This window comes from Carassius gibelio, chromosome A18, assembly GCF_023724105.1.
Source record: "Carassius gibelio isolate Cgi1373 ecotype wild population from Czech Republic chromosome A18, carGib1.2-hapl.c, whole genome shotgun sequence".
Taxonomy (NCBI): Eukaryota; Metazoa; Chordata; class Actinopteri; order Cypriniformes; family Cyprinidae; genus Carassius; species Carassius gibelio.
Window position 1 is genome coordinate 20,769,751 of NC_068388.1, and position 26,010 is coordinate 20,795,760.

Consider the following 26,010-nt stretch of genomic DNA (forward strand, 5'->3'; position numbering starts at 1 on the left):
ACCCATAAATCAAGACCGGTCGCACACGACTACAGTTCAACAAGAAATAGCTTTAAAACCCCATGAAATCACTTGAACAACATTATTTTCAGAGTGTTTTTTTATTGCAATACTTTCTTTCTTTCTATTAAAAACGTTAAGCTTTAGTTACATAACAGCCATGGGTTTTTTTCCTATTAATTTATTTATATTATAATTTTTATTGTATATATTTTTCAAGGATCATGTTGTGAAAACAGAATTCAAAGTCAAAAATTCTCATAATAAAAATATCATATAATTTGATTAGGGATGCACCGATCATCATTTTTCATGGCCGATACCAATACCGATTTTTTTTTACAAGCAAACTGGCCAATTCCGATACCAATTTCCATTTTTTTTTTCCTTTAAGCAACAAAACAATAAATAAGGAAAGTATGCATTCAACACGATGTTTATTTGGTATTTAATAGGACAAACTGGCTTTTGGCTATTGAAAACAATAACCATAACCATCTGAAATTAACGGCAGTATCTGCACAGTAAGTAGCCTACATTCAATACAAACATAGATGGTACAGACATCAGCATTTACCTTTTGCTTTTGAATTGGGTTGAAACTACAGAGAAATGGCCTTAAATTAAAACATTCTTGTAAATATTAATATAAGAAAAAATATGTTAGTGAAGGATGGTTATGACATTTTTGGACTTTGTTACTACTATTTCCTCTTGGGTCATTCTACAAATTGACGTCATTAGTGAACAGCTCCGCTGTGTGAGACAATGGAAAAGTCAGAGTCCAGAAGAGTCAGTCTTATACTTTTAGGACATTTAATATTTCTAGAGCTACATCAATCTTTTTGTGAGATTGATTTCAGGATAACTGGTGTGGATTGTGAATGTCACAGCAGGAAGTCATGGAATGAAATCGATAGGTCAGGTGACCCTGTCTGTACTCCCAGACAGACTGCTGATGTGACACAGACTGGCTGGAGCTTCAAAGCAGATTGCAGCTCAGCTACATCAAGATTCTGGTCCCACAGCACACGAGGGGTCCGGTCAAGTCACTCTGAAAGCTCACTTTCATCGATGACCAGATTGATTCCACAAGACAATTACATTTTCTTCAGTAAGAGTAATCGTACCCTTTTAGGACTGGGACACTATGGGAACAAAACTCAGAAATACCAGACAGTTTCGAAAACTTTCCATGAAGACTGATAGATGAGAATGTTTTTCTGCTGGTCGACAGATATAGTGTTTTCAATGGTCGATGTCAACAACAGCACTAAGTAAAAGGCAAGAATTGCTGAAATTTTTTAAAAGCTGTGGATTTAAGTATAAATAAAATTTGTATTGTATTTAAACACTTTTTTATGCATTTATTTTTAATTTTTAAATAATCTAATAAATAAGCTTGGTGATTTTGTGGTCTTCTGATATATTAAATAATCTCACAAGTACTTGACAACAATCTTAATATGCTTGATATTATATAAATAGAGGTTATATGTTCTTGTGTGTGTGTGTGTGTGTATATATATATATATATATATATATATATATATATATATATATATATATATATATATATATATATATATATATATATATACACAGTACAGACCAAAAGTTTGGAAACATTACTATTTTTAATGTTTTTGAAAGAAGTTTCTTCTGCTCATCAAGCCTGCATTTATTTGATCAAAAAAACAGAAAAAAAATTTATATCGTGATATATTATTACAATTTAAAATAATTGTTGTTAATTTATTATACTTTAAATTATCATTTATTTCTGTGATGCAAAGCTGGATTTTTAGGATCATTATCACATGATCCTTTAGAAATCATTCTAATATTATGATTCATTATCAAAGTTGGAAACAGTTCTGCTGCTTAATATTTTTTCAGAACGTGATACTTTTTTAAGATACTTTGATGAATAAAAAGTTAAAAAAAGAAGCTATGTTTTTAAAATTTAAATATTTTTCTAATAACAACATACATTACTGGTCAGTCATTTTTTTGCTCTTTCTTTTTTTTATAAAATCAATACTTTTATACAGCAAGGATGTGTTAAATTGATAAAAAGTGATAGTAAAGAATATATATTATTAGAATATATATTATTATTAAAATATATATTTTGAATAAATGCAGTTCTTTTTAACCTTTTATTCATCAAATATATTAGACAGCAGAACTGTTTCCAACACTCATAATAAATCAGAATATTAGAATGATTTCTAAATGATCATGTGATAGACTGGATGTTACATGTGACATTGAAGGCTGGAGTAATGATGCTGAAAATTCAGCTTTGCATCACAGGAATAAATTATTATTTTTTTAAGTATATTCAAATATAAAACAATTATTTTAAGTTGTAATAATATTTCACAATATTACTGTTTTTTCTGTATTTTTGATCAAATAAATGCAGGCTTGATGAGCAGAAGAAACTTCTTTCAAAAACATTAAAAATAGTAATGTTTCCAAACTTTTGGTCTGTACTGTATATATACCGGTATGGCCAGACTTGAATGAATACGGTAGGTCTCAACCACAATGCTGCGTTTTTTTCTTTCAAATATTTTGTAGAGATTATTTTCTAATTCTCATTTGCTATGATCAAATGAAACAATTATATACAGTTATTGATGGATGGATGGATGGATGGATAGATGGATAGATTACAATATTTATCTGAGTATTACTGAACAGACTTTGAACAAAATGCTGGATTCATGTCAAAGAGATTGTATTAATATGCAGCCACAGGTTTCATCAAAATTCACTTGTCCATGGAATGCAAACCAAAATCATCTCGCCGCATTACATGTGTAAATCAATAGCTGCAGCCCTATCATTTCCTACCTATCAACCTTTCTGTCCATTAAAGCTGTCCATTAGCTAAACAGCCGTAAAGATGCCTTTGTGCCACCTTCCAAAACATTACCATTAAGGCCGGCTCGCCCAACATCCCTTTTAATCATACAAATACTGGGAAAAATAATTCACCCCATTCCTATTTGGCGACTAGACAGAGATACGAAAGGGCCAAAATGAACTCCATTATGATTTGCCACACCTCAACGCATTGAAATTGATTTTTTCCTCATCAGATTGCTTGGGAAAAGAAGAGGAAAAGGTAGCAGGCTTGTGCAACTGAGAGTCCGGAAAGACTGGAAGCCAGCTGTTAGATGCAGATGCTCTGAGTGTCATGCCAGCACACAATGCACAGAGCAGGACAGGAAGATAATAAACAAAGTAATGAGAGAGAACGTAGAAATGAGAGAAGGATAGAAAGAGATGAATGGCTCCAAAAAGAGACAGAACAGAATGAGTGATCAACCCATCAGGGCGTATGAACTCTCAGCACATCTGCTCCGTGCCCACTGAGGGTGAGCCGTCTGCATTTTCCTTAATCTCTGACACAAATCACAATTAGTTACTCTGATCTCTTAAAGGGCTGAGCGGAGACCTTTTTGTCTGGAATGTAGGCAAATCAATACAATGCATTATGCATACCGGCCAGGCAATCTCACTGAGACCTGCCTTGAGCTCTTGAGCTAAATCTGGACTGGGACAGGATATCAGAATGCCCGATGCTCGCTTTCGTACGAGTATGTGTTTATTAACAAAACGACGAATTGTAAGTCCTTCTGTGACTTCTCACGTGCTAAAGATTGTAATTGATAGCCGAAAGGCAAAGAGTCGGAGTGGAAGAAACAAGAGCCTAGAAATCTGTCTTTGCTACTCAACTCTGGATGACTTATATGGAACTCATATGGAATTTCCAGGGATAATTCTTGATTAACATGACAATTCCATCCATCTGGGTCAGTGTGCGGGACATTTGGGGACGAGGAAGGAAACTATTCCTCAGAGCATTAGGAGAACTTTCCATTAAGATGATCTTAAAATGCTTAAGCAGATCATCTTTAATGGGTTTGGAGGAACATTTTTATTCTATTTTCTTTTTCGCTTAGATGTTGCTCTTTCATAGCTTAGATAAGAGTTCATGGACTAAAAATATACTAAAAGGGTTTAGAGTAAATGAATGTGGATAGTATAGCCCACATAGTTAAGACTTGAAGGAATTCATATTTAATTAGAATATTCGTATCTGATGAGAAAAGGTCTGAGCATAATTAACAGTGTTTGGCAATACGTCAAGGTGGGAATTTTGACATATTTTATATTGTATACATATTGTGTATTTGACAGTTTAGGCTTACACTTGAAGCCCAAAGTATAGTTTGGTTGTCTGTGTTTCTCATTGTCTAGAAGCACATGCACAGAACGATGCCTGGGGAAGAGCATGAGTTCTGTTTTACAGCTTTATATGCTTTCTTTATAATATCAAGCACGTCCCACAGAATACTTTTTACTAGTGTAAGGCCCGAGTCCATATTTTCAAGTTCGAATCGAGTCCAAGTCTTTAAAGGGATAGTTCCCCCAAAAATGAAAATTACCCCATGATTTACTCGCCCTCAAGACATCCTAAGTGTATATGACTTTCTTTCAGACGAATGCCAGCAAATTGGTTGGTTCAGCAAATAAATTTTGTGTTGTGCGATGAACTCTGTTGGGAAATCAAATATTATATCTGGACCCATCTCCATTCATCTCACCCATCCGAATTTGTACAAGTGTGTTCAAGTTCTTGTGAGCGCAAATGGCTGGCTGGTCAGGTTTGATGAGGCTTTGTCCAAACTGGCAAAATACAAATGAGACCGTGATAAATTAAAGATGTTAACAAGAAATCTGGTAACTCTTCCTATTTCAAAGAGAGCACGGGCAGACGAGGAGTTAATGAGCCATTTGCTTGGCAGCGGAACAGTGAACCGTGTCTTCACCGGACACAACACTGCCACATCGCAACAGGTTTAATCTGTCTAGTGTCTTCAGAACATTTGAACACCATGTCAGTACCTCATAAACAGGACGAGGCAGTTTACTGTCGGGGATTTGTCATGTCGTGTCGTGCTGCATACAGTGTAGCATCACTGAATATAATGAGTAATATCATGTCGCGCTGCGCCGCTCGCGTCCGATAGACAGGGCGTATTTAACTTTCTTATTCAGGCTACTTTCTTGTCTAACTGTATTATTTTTTTTAGATTTATTTTTATGTTTTACAGGCTGCGAATTCACTGATGGAAGTGCTTAAATAAACATGAGCTGGCTCCATGACTTAACTGACAACAACACTGCATGCATGTAGTTTATTTTGCGGTTTTATTTGAAAAGATACGAAAAAAGGCAGCAAGCACTGGTGCCTTTGTGCATGCGATTGAAGAGCACGCACTGCGAGCACAGGACCGTTTCTGCGCTCGCTTGACTTCTGAGTTGTTCTGCGACTTGAATGAATTCACTTCTCGTCAAGAGAAAAAGAGACAGAAGCAGCAGTTGTGAGTGGGGTGGCCAACTCTAGTCTCGCCCCTGCATTAATTGCGTTAAATATTTTTAATGTATTAAACTGAAAATTATCGTCATTGTTAACGTAATAATTTTGACACCACTAATATATTTATACATAAATTATATATATTATATTTTTATATCAACACCGCTCCACCGGCAATTGTTGGTCCATTACCACCACGGTGGTAAAAATCTGTAATCTCTAGCTTCCGCTAACTTTCGTATGCGTGTTCACGAGAGAGTGGCATTCCAGCGATGATGTAGGATGTAGGCGCAGCATGATGGTAAGTATATTATGGGTAAATTTTCATTTCTGGGTGAACTATTATTTAACCAATTGAGTTTGAGTGGGAGGTGTTTGTTAATGCCTTTTATCTTAATTATATGTTTCAATCAATTTTTTCTATCTTTCATGTTACACATGACATAGATTTGTCTGCACTCAGACAATTCCAGTCCAAAATGTCTGAGTCAATCTCAAATCCTAGTTCATTCATTATTGCAGTCCAAAGTCCAAGTACCCATGATTGGATGTAAAGTTTGGGTTTTTAAGCGGGGTAAACATGCACCGCTGTAATGGAAAGGAAAATAATGTGGCACAATAATCGTTTTATTTTGATGCTTTCATAATCACGGGAAGCCCAAATCTAAATCAATACATTTGTTTTATTAATCTCACAGCCCTAGCTTCTGAAACTCCATTAGGTCTTTTTGTCTGTAAAACATTTAAGCAGGAAACTTCAGCAAATGTTTGCAATTGTTCTCAATTTAATCTACCTGCCTGGACAAATAACTGAAATATTTAAGGAAACCTGTTGTGATTTGTCATGTGCATCTACAAGACTGAAGGAGTATGAGCAGTAGCAGACCTCAAATAAGCAGTTGACATCACACTTACCGATGTTTACTTCATCGTCTGTTTCTGCGTCACCAATGCACTCAAACTGGAACTCCTGTAAAGACTGGGAGAATTTCTGCACGGCTGCCGAGAGGTCTGAAACAAAGAAAAAGAGATTTAAACCATAAAACTAAAACTAAAGAGATAAAAATCGAACTAAAATCAAAGCCAGTTGAGTCAGAGGTGTATCCTCTTTTCAACACGATACTATGGGAGTCTGTATAAAAAGACAAATTCACAATCCTCACTCCCTGCTGAGAGTAAATGAGTTCTCATTTGGAGTGCTAAATGTACATCTCAGTCATCAAGAGTGGGTGGAAGAGACTTGAGCAGGAAATGCTAAGCAACTCAATCAAAAAACGGTAATGAGACTGCAGAGAAAAGCCATTTCATCATGCCTTAAAAGAGGTGATAGACCCGACTGCTCCTCCAAATACCAAAAAAAGCTTTCAAAAGCTTTCTGACTTTCGACTCTGAAAAGGTTTTCTCATTACTTTTTCCTTAATCTTCTATTTGGAAAAACACAGGATTGGAAAATTACTCTTTCAATCTTAAGAACACAAGATTTGTCAAAAGCGCAATACGTACACATTCACAACGTGGCAGGGAGGAATTCTAACTTTGCACTTTTGACTGCTGGCTTGGTAAATTCTTCACTGACCATCTATCAAGAAAGGCCACAGGGAAGCATTGTAATGCTCATTTGATAGACTAGCACTAATATGCAGACTGACACAAATCTGCCACGAAGAAAGGCTTGTAATTCCAGAAAGATCAAAAGTTAATTCCATGCAAATGCTTCACTTTTAAGTTCAATGTAAGTCTAATTTGGGGCATTATGGCTCGCTTTGGTCAAATCTAGTAATAGCATTGACACTGAACACTGCAAAATAGCAGTGAGGACTGGGAAGAGAGCTTCAGGTCATATTCAATTTACACTTAATGACTTTAATTTTCTTCTATTTCAACTTTGTGTGCATTATACAATTTCCGCCCACTTTTTGGTCAGACACGGTCAAGAACAGAGATAAATAACATTTCTGTAACTTCTGGCTCTTTGAATCTCACGTGCCAAACATACATTCAGAATGCAGAGTTCAGGGAGGATATAGAGAACACTGCAATCTCACTTATAGTAAACAGTGGAACATTCCACTTACAGGGTTCAGTTCTAATGGCTACAGATTTTATGTGGATAAATTAGCCATGATTCCTAACTAAAGAAAACATTGCAGCAAAGGGCAACAGGATGTGATGTGATTTTTCCCACATCCCATAAAAACAACACAGCACATCATATATTTTTTGTAGCCATTTTCCGCTAAGGTCACAATTTTAGTCAGAGTTTCTTGCAAACAAAACAGTCACAGAATTACAGGGTTCATACACATTTTTACCAATAAATTCGGATGAATTCATGACTTTTGAGACAGTAATTCAAGACCTAATGTTCCATTATTTTACAAGTATACATGTAAATTTATCATAGCAAATGTTTTCTGAAATTAATGACCATTAATGATTATTTGCTTTCTATTTGTTTTAATAATAAGTGCAAGCTGTGACCATGTCAGACATTAATCCACGCAGAGGACATATCACATCACTGAATATTATTAGTTATTTATCCAATATTATCAACTAAACTCAGGACCTGAATTTCATTTAGGAAACAGTTCAGGTCTAACAGTAGTATTCAGGTATTCTTTTGTTGCTTGATTAACATTAATTACAGACAACAAAGCTTTATTAGGCCAATGTCCCTTTAACACAGACTGTATGGATCTAATAAACTGATACACTCACATAAAGGCACAATAATGTATGCAAGTTTTTCATCATTAGGGGTCATTTAAAAAAAAAAAAATAACAGAGGTGAAGCTTGAAGACGCTATGAAAGAGAGTGGAATGATGTGAGATGTCATTTTCAACATTCAGAGATGTCCGAATCATCTTCACAAATTAACTAATTTTTAGTACCTGTATCCTATAAAGTTATTCAAACCACAAATAAATTATACAGAGAAAGCGTGCAAGTATATTTACATTGTCAAGGAACAGTATGACTGACTAAAGTCTAAACTGTCAAAAAACTCATAATCAGTAAAGTTGTCTATACACCGTATGATGAATGAATCTACATACTGTACATCATATGTATATACAACATACATGACACTTATAATAATTAGAATGTTATTTTGTAGGTGTGGATGCTAATATGCCTTTAAATGCAAAATCAATCCTTAAATTGAAATGAATTTGAGTTGTGGTTGCAAACTGGACGTATACGGTAATTGCAATTTGATTATGATATATGAGGAAGTAAAAAAAATAATGTTAAACAAGAAAAGCTAAGTTTGTCAAAAAAAAAATGCTTTGAAATGTGTTGATGGATGTTTAAAAATATGACATATTATAGAGATTTGCATTGAGTTTCACTTATTAAATTATAAAATAAATTAACATTTCCAGCTAGTTGTGTTATTTATTTTTATTTTTTTCCTGTCATTCCAATTCAACTCCCTGTGGGTTTAAAAATCCTGCCATCATTTACACACCCTCAATTTGTTCCAAACCTGTACGAGTTTCTTCTGCTGAACATAAAAGTATATATTCTGAACAACGTGGGTAACCAAACAGTTGCTGATCCACACTGACTTCCATAATATGAAAATAATAAATAAAGTGGTGACCAATTTTGTCTAAGCATGACATCAATGCACTAAAACCCCTCATAACACCTTAGCAAATGCAGAGCAACACTCTGGAAACCACAGACAACACACTAATAACCAGTTTCCATTTGCAAACATCTTGCTATATAAAAGATATATTTTAAATCTAGTCATAGATTCTAACTGAGATACACACATGAATTTAATCCAATATCAGGTTTTATTGGAGGCCTTATGCATCACCCAAGCACTGAGAGTGCATAACAAGGTTATCCACCGATGAGTTGAATGAGCATGTCATCTCATGCCATGCAGCAGCTCTGAGACTCCAGGGTGCTGGTCAATAATCTGTTTGAGATGTAAGTGTCTGCTCAGTCAAGCTGAATGAGCCCCATCAATAATGCAGCTCCCTTCACCTTTCGTACCGACAGACAGCATCACCACTGCAGTGCTGATCCATAACTACACTACTTTCCTAAAACCTTCAGTGAGAGCTAATAGGGCTCACTTTTCCCATGATCAAACACTGAATAAAATGCAAGTGGGTTTCATGAGGGGAGGAGGAGGGAGGAGGACACCTGCTGCTGCCCAATCGGTTTTCAGATTCTGAGCACAAAGCCGTGGAAACACCTATAAAATCACACCTCTGCCACCAGGGTCTCCATTGTGGCATTCTGCTCCCCTTACCTTCCTGTATCACCTCAGCTCTCCAAACTGTCTCTTTATCTCTATGGGTAATGGCTTGTAGATCTGCTGTCCGTCTCCACAGAGCTGTCACATTGAGCTGTAAATGGGAGTTCTTGGCTGTTTCAAACCTTTGCAAGTTGCCTTGTAAGCCAGCATCCTCCTCCAAATTGAACATCGTAAGAGACTAAAATATATGGAAACAAATTTGTCAATAGTCATTCATGTGTAGAGGTTGACCCATAATAGCTTTTACTGATATTTTCTCAGATACTTAAGCATTTTTTTTTTGGGGGGGGGGGGGGGGGGGGCTTTTATACACTGATAAATGGAAGAAAAAAATACAATTTATTCAACAAAACAGCCATTTATACTTGAAGCACCAGCAAGCAATGCTGCCTTAGATTGGACTCAAACTGTTCTGAGGTGCATGACACTTTTCAACAGACTTTGTGTCAAAAGCACACCAATGATGTCTAAAGATGCTCCCTAGGTAGGCATCTCAATAGGTTTTGGAACACAGCTCTTGATTCAGACATCTGGTGTAATGAACACACTGCCAAGAGTAACACTAGCTGTTTTCACTACTGCATGATGGGACATGCACCAGTAAGAATGAGTGTGAGTTTTTAAGTAATTGCACAAGTTCACACCGGGTTTTAATGATAAATCAATAAGAATAAGATGGAATAATGGCTTCAAGAAGGATGACAGAGCTGTGTGAGCTGTCACAAAGCATTACACACTCAAACTGACTCACAAAAGCTGCAAGTGAACATATAACCAGCTGGAACCACTCCCTATAACACACATAAGTCTGCTAAGAGATGATACATGTCATTACCTCCCGAGTTTCAGGGGTAGAAAAAAAAAAAAAACATTCCCTTACAAGACAATCAAGGCTTAAATGGAAAAACTAGATACCAGAAGAAGAGCATGTTCAGAGGACATTACTTAAAAGGTCACATACATCCACATTGCTGCCTCTTCATTTTCTCTCCCTCATTCTTTCACTCTCGTTTAACTTTAAAGAAATAGTTAACTCAAAACTGAAAATTCATTCATTGTTTACTTGCCCACGTCATTTGAAACTCATTTGGTATTTTTTCCTTTTTATGGAACATTGAGAATTTTTGCTAAATCTTCACATTGCTTGTTTCATATAACACTCTTAGACTACTCTTTCCTAAAAAACAAAAAACAAACAAACAAACAAAACAAAACTCAACATGTTAAGAGAGTTTGGTGGTGGGCATTAACTATGTTTCAAGAAAAGCTATACAATTAATAATATGCATAATATGTAAATATGTATAACTAATAAAGTTAACTAATAATATATACATACATACATACATACACACAAACCCGATTCCAAAAAAGTTGGGACACTGTACAAATTGTGAGTAAAAAAGGAATGGAATAATTTAAAATCTCATAAACGTATAATTTATTAACAATATAATATAGATAATATATCAAATGATGAAAGTGAGACATTTTGAAATGTCATGCCAAATATTGGCTCATTTTGGATTTCATGAGAGCTAAACATTTCAAAAAAGTTGGGACAGGTAGCAATAAGAGGCTGGAAAAATTATATGTACCTATAAGGAACAGCTGGAAGAACAATTTGAAACTCATTAGGTCAATTGGCAACATGACTGGGTATAAAAAGAGCCTCTCAGAGTGGCAGTGTCTCTCAGAAGTCAAGATGGGCAGAGGATCACCAATTCCCCCAATGCTGTGGTGAAAAATTGTGGAGCAATATCAGAAAGGAGTTACTCAGAGAAAAATTGCAAAGAGTTTGAAGTTATCATCTACAGTGAATCATATCATCCAGAGATTCAGAGAATCTGGAACAGTCTCTGTGTGTGAGGGTCAAGGTCGGAAAACCATACTGGATGCCCGTGATCTTCGGGCCCTTAAACGTCACTGCATCACATTCAGGAATGCTGCTCTAATGGAAATAACAAAAAGGGCTCAGGAATACTTCCAGAAAACATTGTCGGTGAAAACAATCAACCGTGCCATTTGCCGTTGCTGGCTTAAACTCTGTAGGTCAAAAAATGAAGCCATATCTAAACATGATTCAGAAGCGCAGGCGTTTTCTCTGGGCCAAGGCTCATTTAAAATGGAAAGTTATTTTTGGAACACTAGGATGCCATGTCATCCGGACTAAAGAGGACAATGACAACCCAAGTTGTTATCAGCGCTCAGTTCAGAAGCCTCTGATCTCTGATGGTATGGGATTGCATGAGTGCGTGTGGCATGGGCAGCTTACCCATCTGGAAAGGCACCATCGATGCTGAAAGGTATATCCAAGTTCTATAACAACATATTCTCCCATCCAGACATCGTCTCTTTCAGGAAAGTCCTTGCATTTTTCAACATGACAATGCCAGACCACATACTGCATCAATTACAACATCATAGCTGTGTAGAAGAAGGATCAGGGTACTGAAATAGCCAGCCTTCAGTCCAGATCTTTCATCCATAGAAAACATTTGGTGCATCATAAATAGAAGGATGCGACAAAGAAGACCTAAGACAATTGAGCAACTAGAAGCCTGTATTAGACAAGAATGGGACAACATTCATATTCCTAAACTTGAGCAACTTGCCTCCTCAGTCCCCAGACGCTTGCAGACTGTTATAAAAAGAAGAGGGGATGCCACAGAGCGGTAAACATTGCCTTGCCTCAACTTTTTTGAGATGTGTCGATGCCATGAAATTTAAAATCAACTTATTTTTCCCCTAACATAATACATTTTCTCAGTTTAAACATTTGATATGTTATCTATGTTGTATTCTGAATAAAATATTTACATTTGAAACTTCCCCATCATTGCATTTCTGTTTTTGTATAATTGTATAATTGTATAATTTTTTGTGTTTGAACATGATTGGTTTTGTAAAAAAAAAAAAAAAAAAAACTTTCTTATTGTAGTTTTCATTGTTATTTATTCGTTATAGTTTAAACAATTCAAGTCATTTACTTAAAGTTTCGCTAAACAAAGTGAAAAAGCCTTGGCAAGTACCATTTTATTTGTTAATGTTTATTTTATTTCAAATAAAGATAAAAAAAAAATGTATGTCACTCTATGGAAAGAGTTGTATAAAAATTAGTTTGTATTCTACAAAAAAAAAGTTGCTTTTGGAATGATATGAGGGTGAGTAAATAATGACATAATTTCCTATTTTTGTGTGAACTATCCTTTTAAACACGATTCAACATGCATGTCGGCACTTAGCAACATTCCTGTTGATATTAACAAGCGCGTTGCATCTGGCGTATAATTTTGCAGAGAGTGTAATTACAGGGCATTCTGCGGAACCAGGCAGAGGCAGTGTGCACATATGACGGGCTTCCAGCCTGCCTTTATCACAGGTTTCATCTGATGTCACACTTCCACACAGACTGCCGTGGAAGAGTGCCTCCATAGCTCACTGTCTGTTAGAGAAAGGACATTTCCTCTGGTCCTGCTACCACAGCAAGCATTACGAGACAGTGAGGGAGCTTGTGTTTAATTGTGTGTTGCAGTTAGTGGGTGGCTGTGTGTATGCAATATACATATACACACACACACATATATATATTTATTTATTTATTTCTCAGTGGGTGCGTGTAGAGAAATGGCATTTCAGTTCTGTCTTCACACTCCAAAATATTCCATCGGTTGGAATAGAGTCAATAATGAGGCAAATCACACCTTTTGTAGTGATAATATGATTTCACACACAAGTCTCTAAAAAACAACCTGAAATGGAGAGTATCTGCTGTAAAACACTTAAAGCATGCTGTGTGTTCAGTGACTTCTACTGGATGATACTAAATTTAAACATCAGTAATGGATTAAAGGCAGCTTTGAAGTCAACATAAAATGACAATCAAACACCATTTAACTTTCCTAATTCAGGGTTTGAACGTTTTTACTCAGCAACCAATTTGTATAGAGCCCCAGATATACAGAAAAAAATAAAAATAAAGTACAGAAATCACCACAAATTAAGAATTAATTACTATGCTTTATTGATTTGTTAGCCATGATTTGATAATTCAGTCCCTCGTTTTAAGTAAATTGTGACCATGTCCTAATTTGTTACCACAATTTATTAATCCATTATCTTGCTTAATTTAAAGCAGTACAACTTTAAATTAAGTAGTATGAATAGTGCAATGTGGATATGATTTAACTAAAACAAGGGAGCAAATTAATAAGTTTTGGGAAGATACTGATCTTTTATTAATTAATTATTAACTATTTTTAAATAAATAGTTCAGCCATGAAACCCTTTAGCATCCGGATAGGTTTATTCAATTGTAACATCTCCAACCAGTCAGCTTCACACATTCATTACTATTTTCTCTATATAACCTCGTCTTCTGCAAACCTGTGCATAGTAACTGCGTACTATGAGAGCCCTCTCTTTAGCCCACCACCACCTGTCTAGATCTGCTAGGGGGATCTACCTCTCTCTCATCTTGCAGCAGCATGTCTTTATATGTTATTTTGTAGAAGTGAGTCATACTTGCTCTGCAGTAGCAGCGTATCAGATCTAGTCCGCCAATACCAAACCTATGTACATCTCCATTTACTTTACTAAAATGTCTTTCAAACAATTTCCGAGAGTTGTCATGACTGAAAAATATTTATTATTAAATCAGATTTTTAGGCTTTCAGCTTTATGACAGTCAATCATTCGGATAACATAAAAAATAATGACACAATTCTCGGTGACTTCTCTTATAAAACAGGATTTATAATATAGTTCACTCAAAAAAAAAAAAACGGTTTCAAAAAGTGCCATTCAAGTTTTCTTTGTTCGAGGTTCGTAAGAATTGTGAAACAGAACCGCCAAAACTATAATGTTCTTGTGGGAACTGACAAGTAAGGTACTACAGGACGTCTCGAAGAAAACTTGTATTCCTCTGATACTCAATCAGATGCTCTTGACAGGAAGACCATACTGATTTACCATGAGAGGGGCCCATCAAAGAGACCCTCGTCTACCTCCAGCTTAACAAGAAGCAAGGGATTGTTCTCTCATCGAACTGTAGGAGTTCCCTGTCCTTTGATTCCACTCAGAGCGGATCGAAAGTGGATGAGTCTTGCCCCAGGTAACGATGACAATCGCTCATCAGCCTCTCAGCGGGGGGTGCCCATGTGTCAGCCGGAGGAAATCAGGCCTGGCACTCCTCCAGTCAGCAGCTCTCTGAGCACCAATCCTCCAGTCAGGCCTGCTGTATCTCAACCTAAAATGACACTGTACGTGCTTGAATCTCGAAAAAAAGACATGGAGAGGCATAATAAATATTAGATCTTTGAATTTACATGGCCAGGTGGCTTCATCAAGATCTGCTGGAACGCTATTGCTTAATAATGGCTGATCTCAAAGGGCCCACAGCACTTTTAGTATCAGACTGGCACCACTTTTGACATCTGTAGCATATATATTTTACAACCTGTGTTAAATGTTTGCACTTTTCAAAGCGACTTGGATAAAATAATGTGCATTCAATTATGGATGTCACAACTCAAAAAGAATAGTTCACCCAAAGATTTCCTGAACATTTACTCATCCTGTGGCAATCTAAGATGTGAAGGAGTTTGCTTCTTCATAAGAACAGATTTGGAGAAAATTAGCATTACATCACTTGCTCACCAATGGATCTTCTGCAATAAATGGGTGCTGTCCAAAATTTGCACCTCTGCATTTACATGGGCCACAAAGTAGAAAGGTTTTGCAGCTTTATATTAAATGACAACATAAGCCCTACATAGACATCATTTTAAGTTATCATATGTGCTCCTAAAACATGCAGGATGCAAGAGAAATGTTGAAAGTATGATTGCAATTAATTCATAACCAAAAAAAACTGGTTACAGTATAAATTAGTATCTACACCAGACACAACCGCTGTCACTCATGTCGCATCGTGCCACAATAGTCTTTGTATCTGTCTACACAAAGTGACCTTGCATATCAGTTGTCCTTTGTGTCAGCACATCATAAATAGAATGAGGCATCAGTTTACTGTGGAGAATTGCTTCCACAAAGAATCACTGTTTAGTTTTTTAGTCTTAAATCGCATTGTGCCGCTTCTGTAAACAGTATCAATATGTTAACTAGGGCTGCATGATGTTTCGTTTAAGCATCGATATCGCGATGTACGAATCCACGGTAGTCACATCACAGGATGTGCGATGTAGGCTGTCGTAGTTGATCCGTTATTCATTAACCGTACGGGCCAGCTGCTCCCTATATATATATTAGTGGTGGGCCGTTATCGGCGTTAACGTGCTGCGTTAACGCGAGACTCTTATCAGGCGATAAAAATTCTCCTCGAAGTCCTTCCTGCACCGAATGAACAAATACAAATCGCAGTTTGCAAACAAAAAGATGTGAAAGAGCCCAATTCAGTACTCGCGGTGTTCTGGTGTTCAGGGCTCATGCAGAGAAAGGCGTCTCGAGATGCTAAAAATAAGCGTTTTCAAGTGTTTTGATTAAAACACTTGAACATCGAATTAGCTAATTTTTACTCTAGTGCCGACAAATACATACGAAATATGTCAAAATATCCACCTTGGACATTATGTTCGAAAAAAACTGTCAGTTATTTCTTAAGTGAAAGTAAACAGTTGAGAAAAAAATAGGATGTGTATTATATTGGATGCGTTCATCGTCTCTTAAAGTAACCGCGCCTAATTTAGCTACTAGCTGCTGTAATGTTAATCCAAGAAAATGAAAATGAAAATCATTCACTGCTCTTGACTACTTTGTAGCTTTAACAGTCAAACCAAAAATGATTCAGACACCAGATATATTTGTTGATATATATAGCAAAACTGTAATAATGTGAGAAATGTTGAAGGTGTCTGAATAAATGTAGGTTTCATTGTATATTTCATTTTTACATTGAAGACTATCCAGTGCTTTTTTACATTTAATTATTTAGTTTCTGTATCTTGACACCTACAAACTTGAAAAAAACTTAAACGTATAAATAGTACAAATAAATAAAAATTAACGAACATACAAATTAAACAATTTCAAACAGGGCCCACTGGTACAACCTTCACCGGGTCCCCGCTGACCCCAGCTATGGCCCAGCTCACGCCTGTTTCACACATAGTCCGTCTGCAGTGCGTATGCAGTCCGTGTGCGTTACGTATGTGGTGCAGCACAGACTCGATGTGCTTTCACACAGGACGTGTTTGCAGTTAGCTACTCGGTACGTAAACGATCGCTGCACTGCTGCAGACGTAACACTCCTGGAACGCAACTGGAATCCATTAACATGGGTGCGTAAAAAAATATGTGAGTATGTGAAACAGGTGTACAGTTGTTTGCACCTTATGCAATGTGGAATTAGTTTACAGCTTTTTCAAGCAGTTTGTGATGCATTTTGGAAACAGGAGATGAACATTTCTAATGCACCATCTAGCTTGATAAACCCCTTCTCAAAGACTTACTGTTTGTTAATTTTACTTGGGTAACACACATATTCTGAATGCTGTCGGCAGAATTCGAATGAGCCATTTTAATCTAGATTAATCTAGATTAATTTCAAGATCACAGTGAGATTAATCTAGATTAAAAAAAAATCTATGCCCACCTCTAATATATATATATATATATATATATATATATATATATATATATATGGCACACTTGGAAAGTTGCCTATTTTTAATTTGCTATAGTAGAGCCTATATATTCTGAAAGAAAAAAAAAATGGTGTAATTTCCTACTGAACTCTAATCTAACGCATACTCACTTTTTTTTTCTCCGTTCTGTTCTGATTTTCTGACTTGTGACATGTGCCCGTGGGTGAGCGAGTACCTAAAGTCTGTCAGTATTTCCAGTGCAAGCTTAATTAGACGTTTCTGGCAATCTGAAGTGATGTGTCAAATACGCTAACAAAATTCTTCAACATGCCAAGTCAAAAATGTATGCAAAATTCTGACACATTTGCCAACTTACTAGAAAGCTGCATCATTAAAGAGAGGTTAAGGTAACACAATAAAAACAACCAGCCAAAAAGAAACCCAAACATCTCCAATCAAACAGGTCACAGCGGCAATACAAGACCTCCATTATCAGAAATACTAGCTTTCAGACAAAACAAGAACCACAGACGACGAACAGCTCTGTTCACGATGGCTCAACAGCCTCAGAATACATTCATTCTGATTTGATTCTGATAGAATCACTCTTACAAGTCGTACAAACAAGCCTCTTAAAGCAAAAGCAAAAGCAAAGTGACATGCATCTCAAATGGTAATCATGCAACTTCTACCAGAGCAAAGACAAAATTACAAAACCAGGTGTCCGCTTTTATGCACTAGATACATAAAAAGCAATACCATGCCTGAAATATATTGCATAAACAAAGACAAACAGCCATACAGCAAAACAAACTAATGCATCTCATTCAGATTCTATCACACGGCATCAATTTTAATTAGCAGTGAAGAGCATATTGTTTAGTGCCAAATGCTCTTTTCTGCTGAGCAAAGGGAAATGTCAAATACTAACATCAGTAGGGATTATTTAAAGATCATTGTTTAATGCATTAGCTGAATGGGGTTCAATTACAATTCAGCTGGATAAATGATCAATTATACAGTACTGTATATCTTCAGATCTTGGCACGAGTTTTACAATGTAAGACAGATAGAACTATAAGATGAAAGACAGGCCATTGGGTGATACTGCTAGTCAAGCTCAATTGATAATACTAATAGAGGATTTCTTGCAACAAACAATAGGATTTCATTTTCTGTTACCATCTTCCCTCTCAATAATGCTTAGAATTAAACAGGTGGTTGTGTTAATAATGCTATGATTATTTTATTTATGTTTTATTTGAAACTTTTATTATTATTATTATTATTATTTAAAGTATTTTATTTAAAAAAGTAATTTATGTAATATCTTCAAGTTAAACCACATTTTTATTTTGGCCAATTGTAGTTAAGACCTGAGAAACTGCAGTTTCAGACTTTACACTTACCTTTTGAACAACCTGCCGCTTCATTAAATTAAGTGTGAGAAAACGTATGAATGCATGCTTGTATAAATGAAAAATATAAGAAGGACCTGAATAAACAATGCAAAAAAATGATCACGATATTTTGATATTTAACTGTACCTAGTTCAGGAAGTTAAGCCAAGTTTCAGTTAATGGTTTGTTTAGACTGAGGAGCAAGTTTTCAGTTCTGTAATTCACCATGTCTTTACTAAGTACATTGAAACTTTACTTTCAACAATGTGATATAGGAACCAGAATATTCAACAAGAAAACCTGTGGTCATTATTTACCAGAATGGAGCTAAGTGGTTGAAAATATGTGCTTGGAAAATAAAAGCGATTCACAGTCATCTGAAAAGGAAAGTAATTTCAAAGGCAGAGCATATAACTACATTTTGAAAATGATATTATGTTTTATATATATATATATGAATATAACAAAGACAACTGTTGCCCTGATGAAAAATGCACAGACTAGCAACGTGCATAACAAAAAAATATATATAAACAGGATTGATTTAGTTTTTTCCTGATATATAAAGGTAAAACAAAGCTTTGATCAAGGTTGGTCAAACCAGTTATCCAATTATCAGTTTTTTTTTTGTGCAAAAAATTATTCTGCAAGCAGCATATAAATACTATAGAGGACACTGATTGTTGTGCAAATAGATATGTTTTTTGGTCTACTGCAAGTAGTTCTAATGCAGTCACATGCCATTTTCACAAGTGAGTGCCCATAAACCAACAATGACATCATCCAGGTCATGTACTTTTGAAATTACACGCACTAGCCAAAGGAAGAAAAAAATAGCCATTTATAAAAGTTGGTTATTTTAGTACCATTGATATAGTTTTGTTAATATTTAGATTTGTTTATTTGTTTTTTTATATTGCCTTTATTTTATTTTTTATTATTTTTTTTTTACTTTTTTCTTAGTTTCTCTTGTTGATTATTTTTGTCTTTATTTTTTATATATAGGTCCATATCCATACACTTGCATTTTAAAGTGTTGAATAATTAAAAGTAAAAATAATTTTGTTCTGTTTTTGAAAGAAAAATGATCTTATGCTTAACAAAGTTGCATTGATTTAATCAAAAATACTGTAAAAACATTAATAATGTGAAATAATTTTGCTAATTAAAATAACTGTTTTCTATTTAAATATTGTGGCGACTGGGGCGGGGCCGAGAGCCGTGGGAACGGGGCAAGGCCGGTGGAGTGATTGGAAATGAGCGACACCTGCTCAACCCACCGGTCTCGAGTCCCACGGGGAGATGGAAGAATATAAAACAGGAGCGACGACAGTGGAGGACGAGAGAGGACCAGGACTGGGATTTATTTTGTGTTTTTATTTTGTTTGTGTTGTGTTGTGTTTTGTGTTTATTAAAGTCATTTTGATTGTCTGCCGGTTTCCGCCTCCTTCTTCCCGATGATTATGAAGTTTGTACTGCGTTACACATATATTTACAATTTAATTTATTTCTGTGATGCAAAGCTGACTTTTCAGCATCATTATTAGATTCTTTGGTGTCACATGATTTAAAAATCATTCAAGATGTTCTGCTCAAGCAACATTTCTTAGTGTTATCAATGTGAAAAAATTGAAAGTTTAAGTTTTAGTTATTTTAGTACTTCAAATAAAAAAGAGAACTGTTGCCTTGACAACTAGCTGAAATAAAATAATTTTAATTTTTTTTTCAGTTTTTAATAATATTAGTTTTATCATACATTTAAATGACAAGAATTTTACTAAAAACTGTTTTGCGCACAGACGACAACTTTGTCAAAATGATCCCCATTCACACAGATTCGTGAACAATACTAAAAATGATGTATTACGCCAATGCCACTTTGTAAAGAAACACTATGTGCCCATGCACAAAACACAATCCTATAGACAGAGTATTTAATATGCATGCGTATGACATAACCATTTCACAAATTCGTGTTTTGGTAGTTTACAGTAGACGATAGCAGTACTGTTTTCAAATATTTGGACTTTGAAACCCATTTTCAAAAGTTTGCATTTTCAGGCTACCAAAATGTTGTTGTCTCGTAAATGAATGGCCAAAACTCATATAAAGTATAAAGCATATAAAGCAAGTAAGATATACTGTATTACAGTATCTGTAATGGGCGTAACAAATACAACATTTAGAAAATCTGTTAACATGCCATCCAGGTGTGTTCATTTAGCATCACTTGAGATGATGTGTTAGTCACTAAAGAGTGTATCTCTCATCCAAGACTCTAGGTCATATCGGGCAACAGCTCTTGGGAGTGAATCTGTAAAGGTCAGAACCGTATTCACAGTGACATTTTTTATAGATGGAATGGCTAGTCTAACATTTTCTAACAGTGGACTCTGTGTAACTTGTTTCTTGGAGCCTTGAAGAATTAGAACCTTTCACTGTGTAAATAACTCCCCACAATCCAATCTTTGTTCAGATTAATTAGCCTCTCGGCATCCTGGATCCTACTGATACAAACTAACACAGACACACACTTGCAGTACTGTCAGTGAGGAAAGTTATCAGTGTGGGAGGAAAGGACAAGCCTACCCAACATTGTTTACAGCGCACTTCCTGTGGCAAGCCCCTGGAGCATTGCACTTACTCGCATAAACACACACCACTCCCAGAAGAGTAGTGAAATTCAAACAACGACCTTACTAGTGCAGGGATAGAGGAAAAGAAATGCTTTCAAGTTTAGTGCACTGGCGACTTGTGCTTTACGAGAGCGGGGAAGTGGGGGTGGGTGGCGCTGTTTTCATTTTCAAAAAGGAAAATTCTGTCATTAATTACTCATCATCATGTCATTCCAACCCCATGAGACCTTCGGTCATCTTCAGAACATAAATACAGATATTTTTGATAAAATCGAGAGGTTTCTGACCCTGCATAGACAGCAACACAACTACCACGTTCAAGGCCCAGAAAGGTAGAAAAGTCATCGTTAAATTAGTCCATCTGACATCAGTGGTTCAACCTTAATTTTATGAAGCTATGATAATATTTGTGTGCGTATTTTTAGTAATTTGGATTACATAATGAGATTCCAAAAATTAAGTACTTGTAATTAGATTAAATTACATTTTAAAATACTTGTAATCAGTGTTTGGTATAACGGTGTTTAAAAGAACGGCGTTAGGTAACAACGTTATTTTTCAGTAACGGGGTAATCTAACTTACAACGCCGTTAACATTACTGAACATTAAATGCGGTGCGTTACTATGCATTGATTTAATAAACTATGCAATCCTAACGCACCCCTGGCTCACACAGCAAGTGAGCAGGTGGGTTAATAACGAGATAAGCGATTACGATTGGCTAAGGCAGAGTCATGTGTTTCATGGTAGCCAATCAGAACCAGTGTTTTTACACACATGCCGGCACACGCGCCAGCGGCGCCAAACAAACACACACACACACACATACACGCAACAGTCAGCTCCACAGATTCGCAACAGCAACAGAAATGGCGAGTCAGGAGCAATCCAATGAAAAGTTGGCATTTTCAAGGTGGAGATATAAGCATTACTTCAAATTCATTCTGGTCAAAGGCAAGAACGTGCATGTTATGTGTACATGTGTGACACATGCATCTACAAAGCTAGTGGCCAAAAACACTTTTCTTACAAAGATAATACTTGAAGTGCAGGATAAAACTCCTGCTGTCTGTTGACGTGCGATAAATATCGAAAGTTATGTATGAACACCTGTCTGTTCTACTCATTTCAACTGACTTGTGAAAACTGCAAAAAAAAAGAAAATTATTTGACATATAGCAACTTTTTTTTTTTTTTTTTACAGTAACGCAAATAGTTACTTTCCCTGGTAACGAGTTAATTTTATTATCGAGTAATTCAGTTACTTACTCAGTTACTTTTTGGAACAAGTAGTGAGTAACTATAACTAATTACTTTTTTAAAGTAACGTTCCCAACAGTGCTTGTAATCAGATTACACTTACTTTTTTACTGATTACATGATTGCATATTATTCACACAATAGCAATAAATGAGTTTTCCCTAATTCCATTTTTCTTTCATCTTTTAAACATTTTCTGTTCTAAAATCACAGTCACTAGTCTCAGGTAGCTACACAGTTTCAGAACACTGGACTTACAGAAATCAGTTCAGGTTTAAGAAGTTTTTCAACATTGCATCAACTGCTGATGAACACATTAATGAAAGGTTATTTAAGCATCAATAACTGTGTCTTTGGAAGGCTTTTTTCTTTCAAACACATTGCAGTGAAATGCACAACTTCATTTTAATTCTTATTTGTGTAATACAACCATTCTTAAACTTTTTTTATTAGCTAAACTTGAAGTACCCTTTGATGTTGATTAATGGCCATGACATGCAGATAACAGGGTTTCTGCAGGATTTTAAGCTCAAATGTAAGACTTTTAAAGACCTTTTTTAAGACCTGCACAAATAAAATGAATACCATATGAGCGGTGTAGGGCAATGTCTATAGTACCATATTAAACTGTAAAAAGCATAATTTACAGTTTACAAGTTTTCACAAAAACAAAGTTTTATAAAATGATAAACTTTACATATCAGCCTTTAAACATCTGCAAGAAAATAGATTTGATTATTACATTAATCTAAACATTAATCTAAACAATTGTATATATATATATATATATATATATATATATATATATATATATATATATATATATATATATATATATACATATATTACAGTATATAGTATATAGCTGCTCTTTTTAATGCATCATTTTGATTCTATTTAATTTCTGGATTCCTGTAAATTTTCTCTCAAAAATGTCCATGTTCTCTTTCTCCCACTCATTTGTCTCCCTCAATTCTTTCTATCTCAAAAACAAAGTATCACATTTTATACTTATATTCATGAAACTTAATAACAGTACAAGTTTTCTGCAGAAACATCAGAACAAGGTTTAATTTAATTAATGTATTAAAGAACACTGAAAATGATCCAAAAATAATACAAAGTAGTTAAACAAATCTTTTTTAACTATTTAAAATTATTCTTAAAAAGACCTTGTCCTCTTGTGTGACATCTTTGTCCTCCGGTGTGACAGTACAGGTCTACACCAAAGGATGTTTCAGCCTTTTGTGCCAGTTTATGACCTTGCTATTCCTAGCTGACCTGTCAATAGCAGTTATCAATACAAATTTGCAAACAAATATAATTTAGGGGTGTTGCACCAAATGACAAATTTTTTTTACACTTTTATAGCGGTTCCAAAAAAGTTAAATATTTGAAAAATGCTGAGAAAAAAGCCCACATGTCATGGGCTTCAGATGGGGCTTCAGTAATCTTGAATGATCTTGAATGGGGTCCTTAAACTAATTAAAGCTGTCTGTGGAATTGGCTGACTTAAAATCACCATATTGTGTCACACCAGAGGACATGGTTTTCATTGACAAATGTATCAAGTTCCTATGCTTTTAGAAATATATGGATGAAAAAAAAGACTGCAATTTACTAAAATAGACACTTTTAAAGTTATGCCTGATGTTCTGTATTTACATTTTTATGCTTTTCTTTTTAAAAGTTTTTATAAAAGTTGAGATTTGGCTCAAAATAAATAAATAAATAAACAGACACGTCAGCTTTTATAACAGGTCCATGTAGGACAAAGAAATGTTCAACGATTTTAACATGCATTTTAAATAATGACAATACTAATTATTACCATTTTTATCTTGTGTGACAGTGAAAATGCGATTTCATACTTTAGCTAAAGTCATATGTTTTTGATAAGTTAAAAATCGATCACTTTAGCAAAAACTGTTCTATTTTCTGTTTATTCTGATACATAAAATAATACATTTTTGCTCAGTAAATATACTCATTAAAATAATTTAATTAAAAAAATATAGAGCACCGAAGGGGTTCCTATAATAATTTAATATAGCTGTAGAAGTAGTAACAATAAATGTTATGTTTAATGATATGATATGATTAATATTATATTTTTAAATGTGATGGTTTCATTATAAACAGTGATTATCTCTAAGGTGGACACCCAACTTAATATGATATTTACCATCTGAATTTTACCATGTAATGTCAACAAACGGAAAAGTCAGCCAGCTCTTCTATCATCATATTAAAGGGGTCATATGATGTGATTTAAATTTGTCCTTTCTCTTTGGAGTGTTACAAGCTCTTGGTGCATAAAGAAGATCTGTTAAGTTGCAATGACTAAAGTCTCAAATCAAAAGAGATATTCTCTATAATAGATACGAGTCAACCACGCCCCCCTGAAACGGCTCGTTCTTACTCGCCCCCACATGTCTACGTCACAGTGTGGGAAGATTTGCATAACACCGTCCAAATATTTTTTACACAAAGAAAGAAGCCGTTACTTTTATTCTCGCTGTTGCCGCTCCTCCATGTTGTGGAGACGCTGTGTTTTCAGTGTGAAAGTCTGAGCCAATCCGAGCACACCTCGCTATTCAGAATGATGAGCTTTGTAAAAATGTACGCGATTCAGAAAGGCGGGGCATAGAGGAGAAGCAATAATGTATAGTATGCAGAAAATAATGTGTTTTTGGAACTTTAAACCGCATAAACCCATTACATTTCACCAAATACACCAAATAATGTTATTTTTAGCAACGTCATATTACTTAATTAATTATTGTGCATTAATTCAGCACGAACGGCAGAGGTGCTTTTTACCTCAATTACCATACTTTTATATATTCTTCCATTATTGAAAAACTGTTGCTTAAATTACCTTGTACAAAACTGAAAAAACATTAACAAGACCTTTTTCTCCAAATATAGTCAAAAATTTTATCCATTTGCTACCTAAATATAGTAAAAAAAGAATTAATTTTGCTGATACTTTTGTATGAGTTGTAAACCTGAGGAAGGTTTATTGACCAAAATGTTGCTAAAAATGTGTCGCAAATCAATGCTGTAAGCTTGAGTAGTGTGTAGATTTTTTGAGTTATATAAACGCTTTAGAATGCCGTGACCTGTAATCCACATTATACATGCATTACTGAAAGCAATTTTTCTGAGACAAGTAAACATTTTCTTTGGTAATCGACAATCTCACCGACACTAAAAATAGATCTCAACTAACCTAGACATTCACATTCCTTTACCACGTGGGTCGGAAACCTTGGCACACAGAGAGATAATCATTACACTTGAGCAATAGCAAAAGTTTAAATGAAGTCCCTTGAACCTGCATGGCAATGCACCTTTTGAGCTAGATTATCCGTGCATTATTCCTCAAAGTCACACAGCCTGTTTTATTAAAAGTCAGG

At 35.2% G+C, this 26,010-nt stretch overlaps 1 protein-coding gene across 7 annotated transcripts in view; it reads right to left on the minus strand.

Moving 5' to 3' along the window:
- LOC127934467 (rho GTPase-activating protein 42) overlaps positions 1-26,010 on the minus strand; it is a 99,314-nt gene that overhangs the window by 68,808 nt on the left and 4,496 nt on the right. For all 7 annotated transcript variants that reach the window (XM_052531876.1, XM_052531874.1, XM_052531879.1 and 4 more), the window contains exon 2: positions 6,317-6,412. In XM_052531876.1, the coding sequence (XP_052387836.1) occupies positions 6,317-6,412 (96 nt within the window). The remainder of the gene's footprint in view (positions 1-6,316; positions 6,413-26,010) is intronic.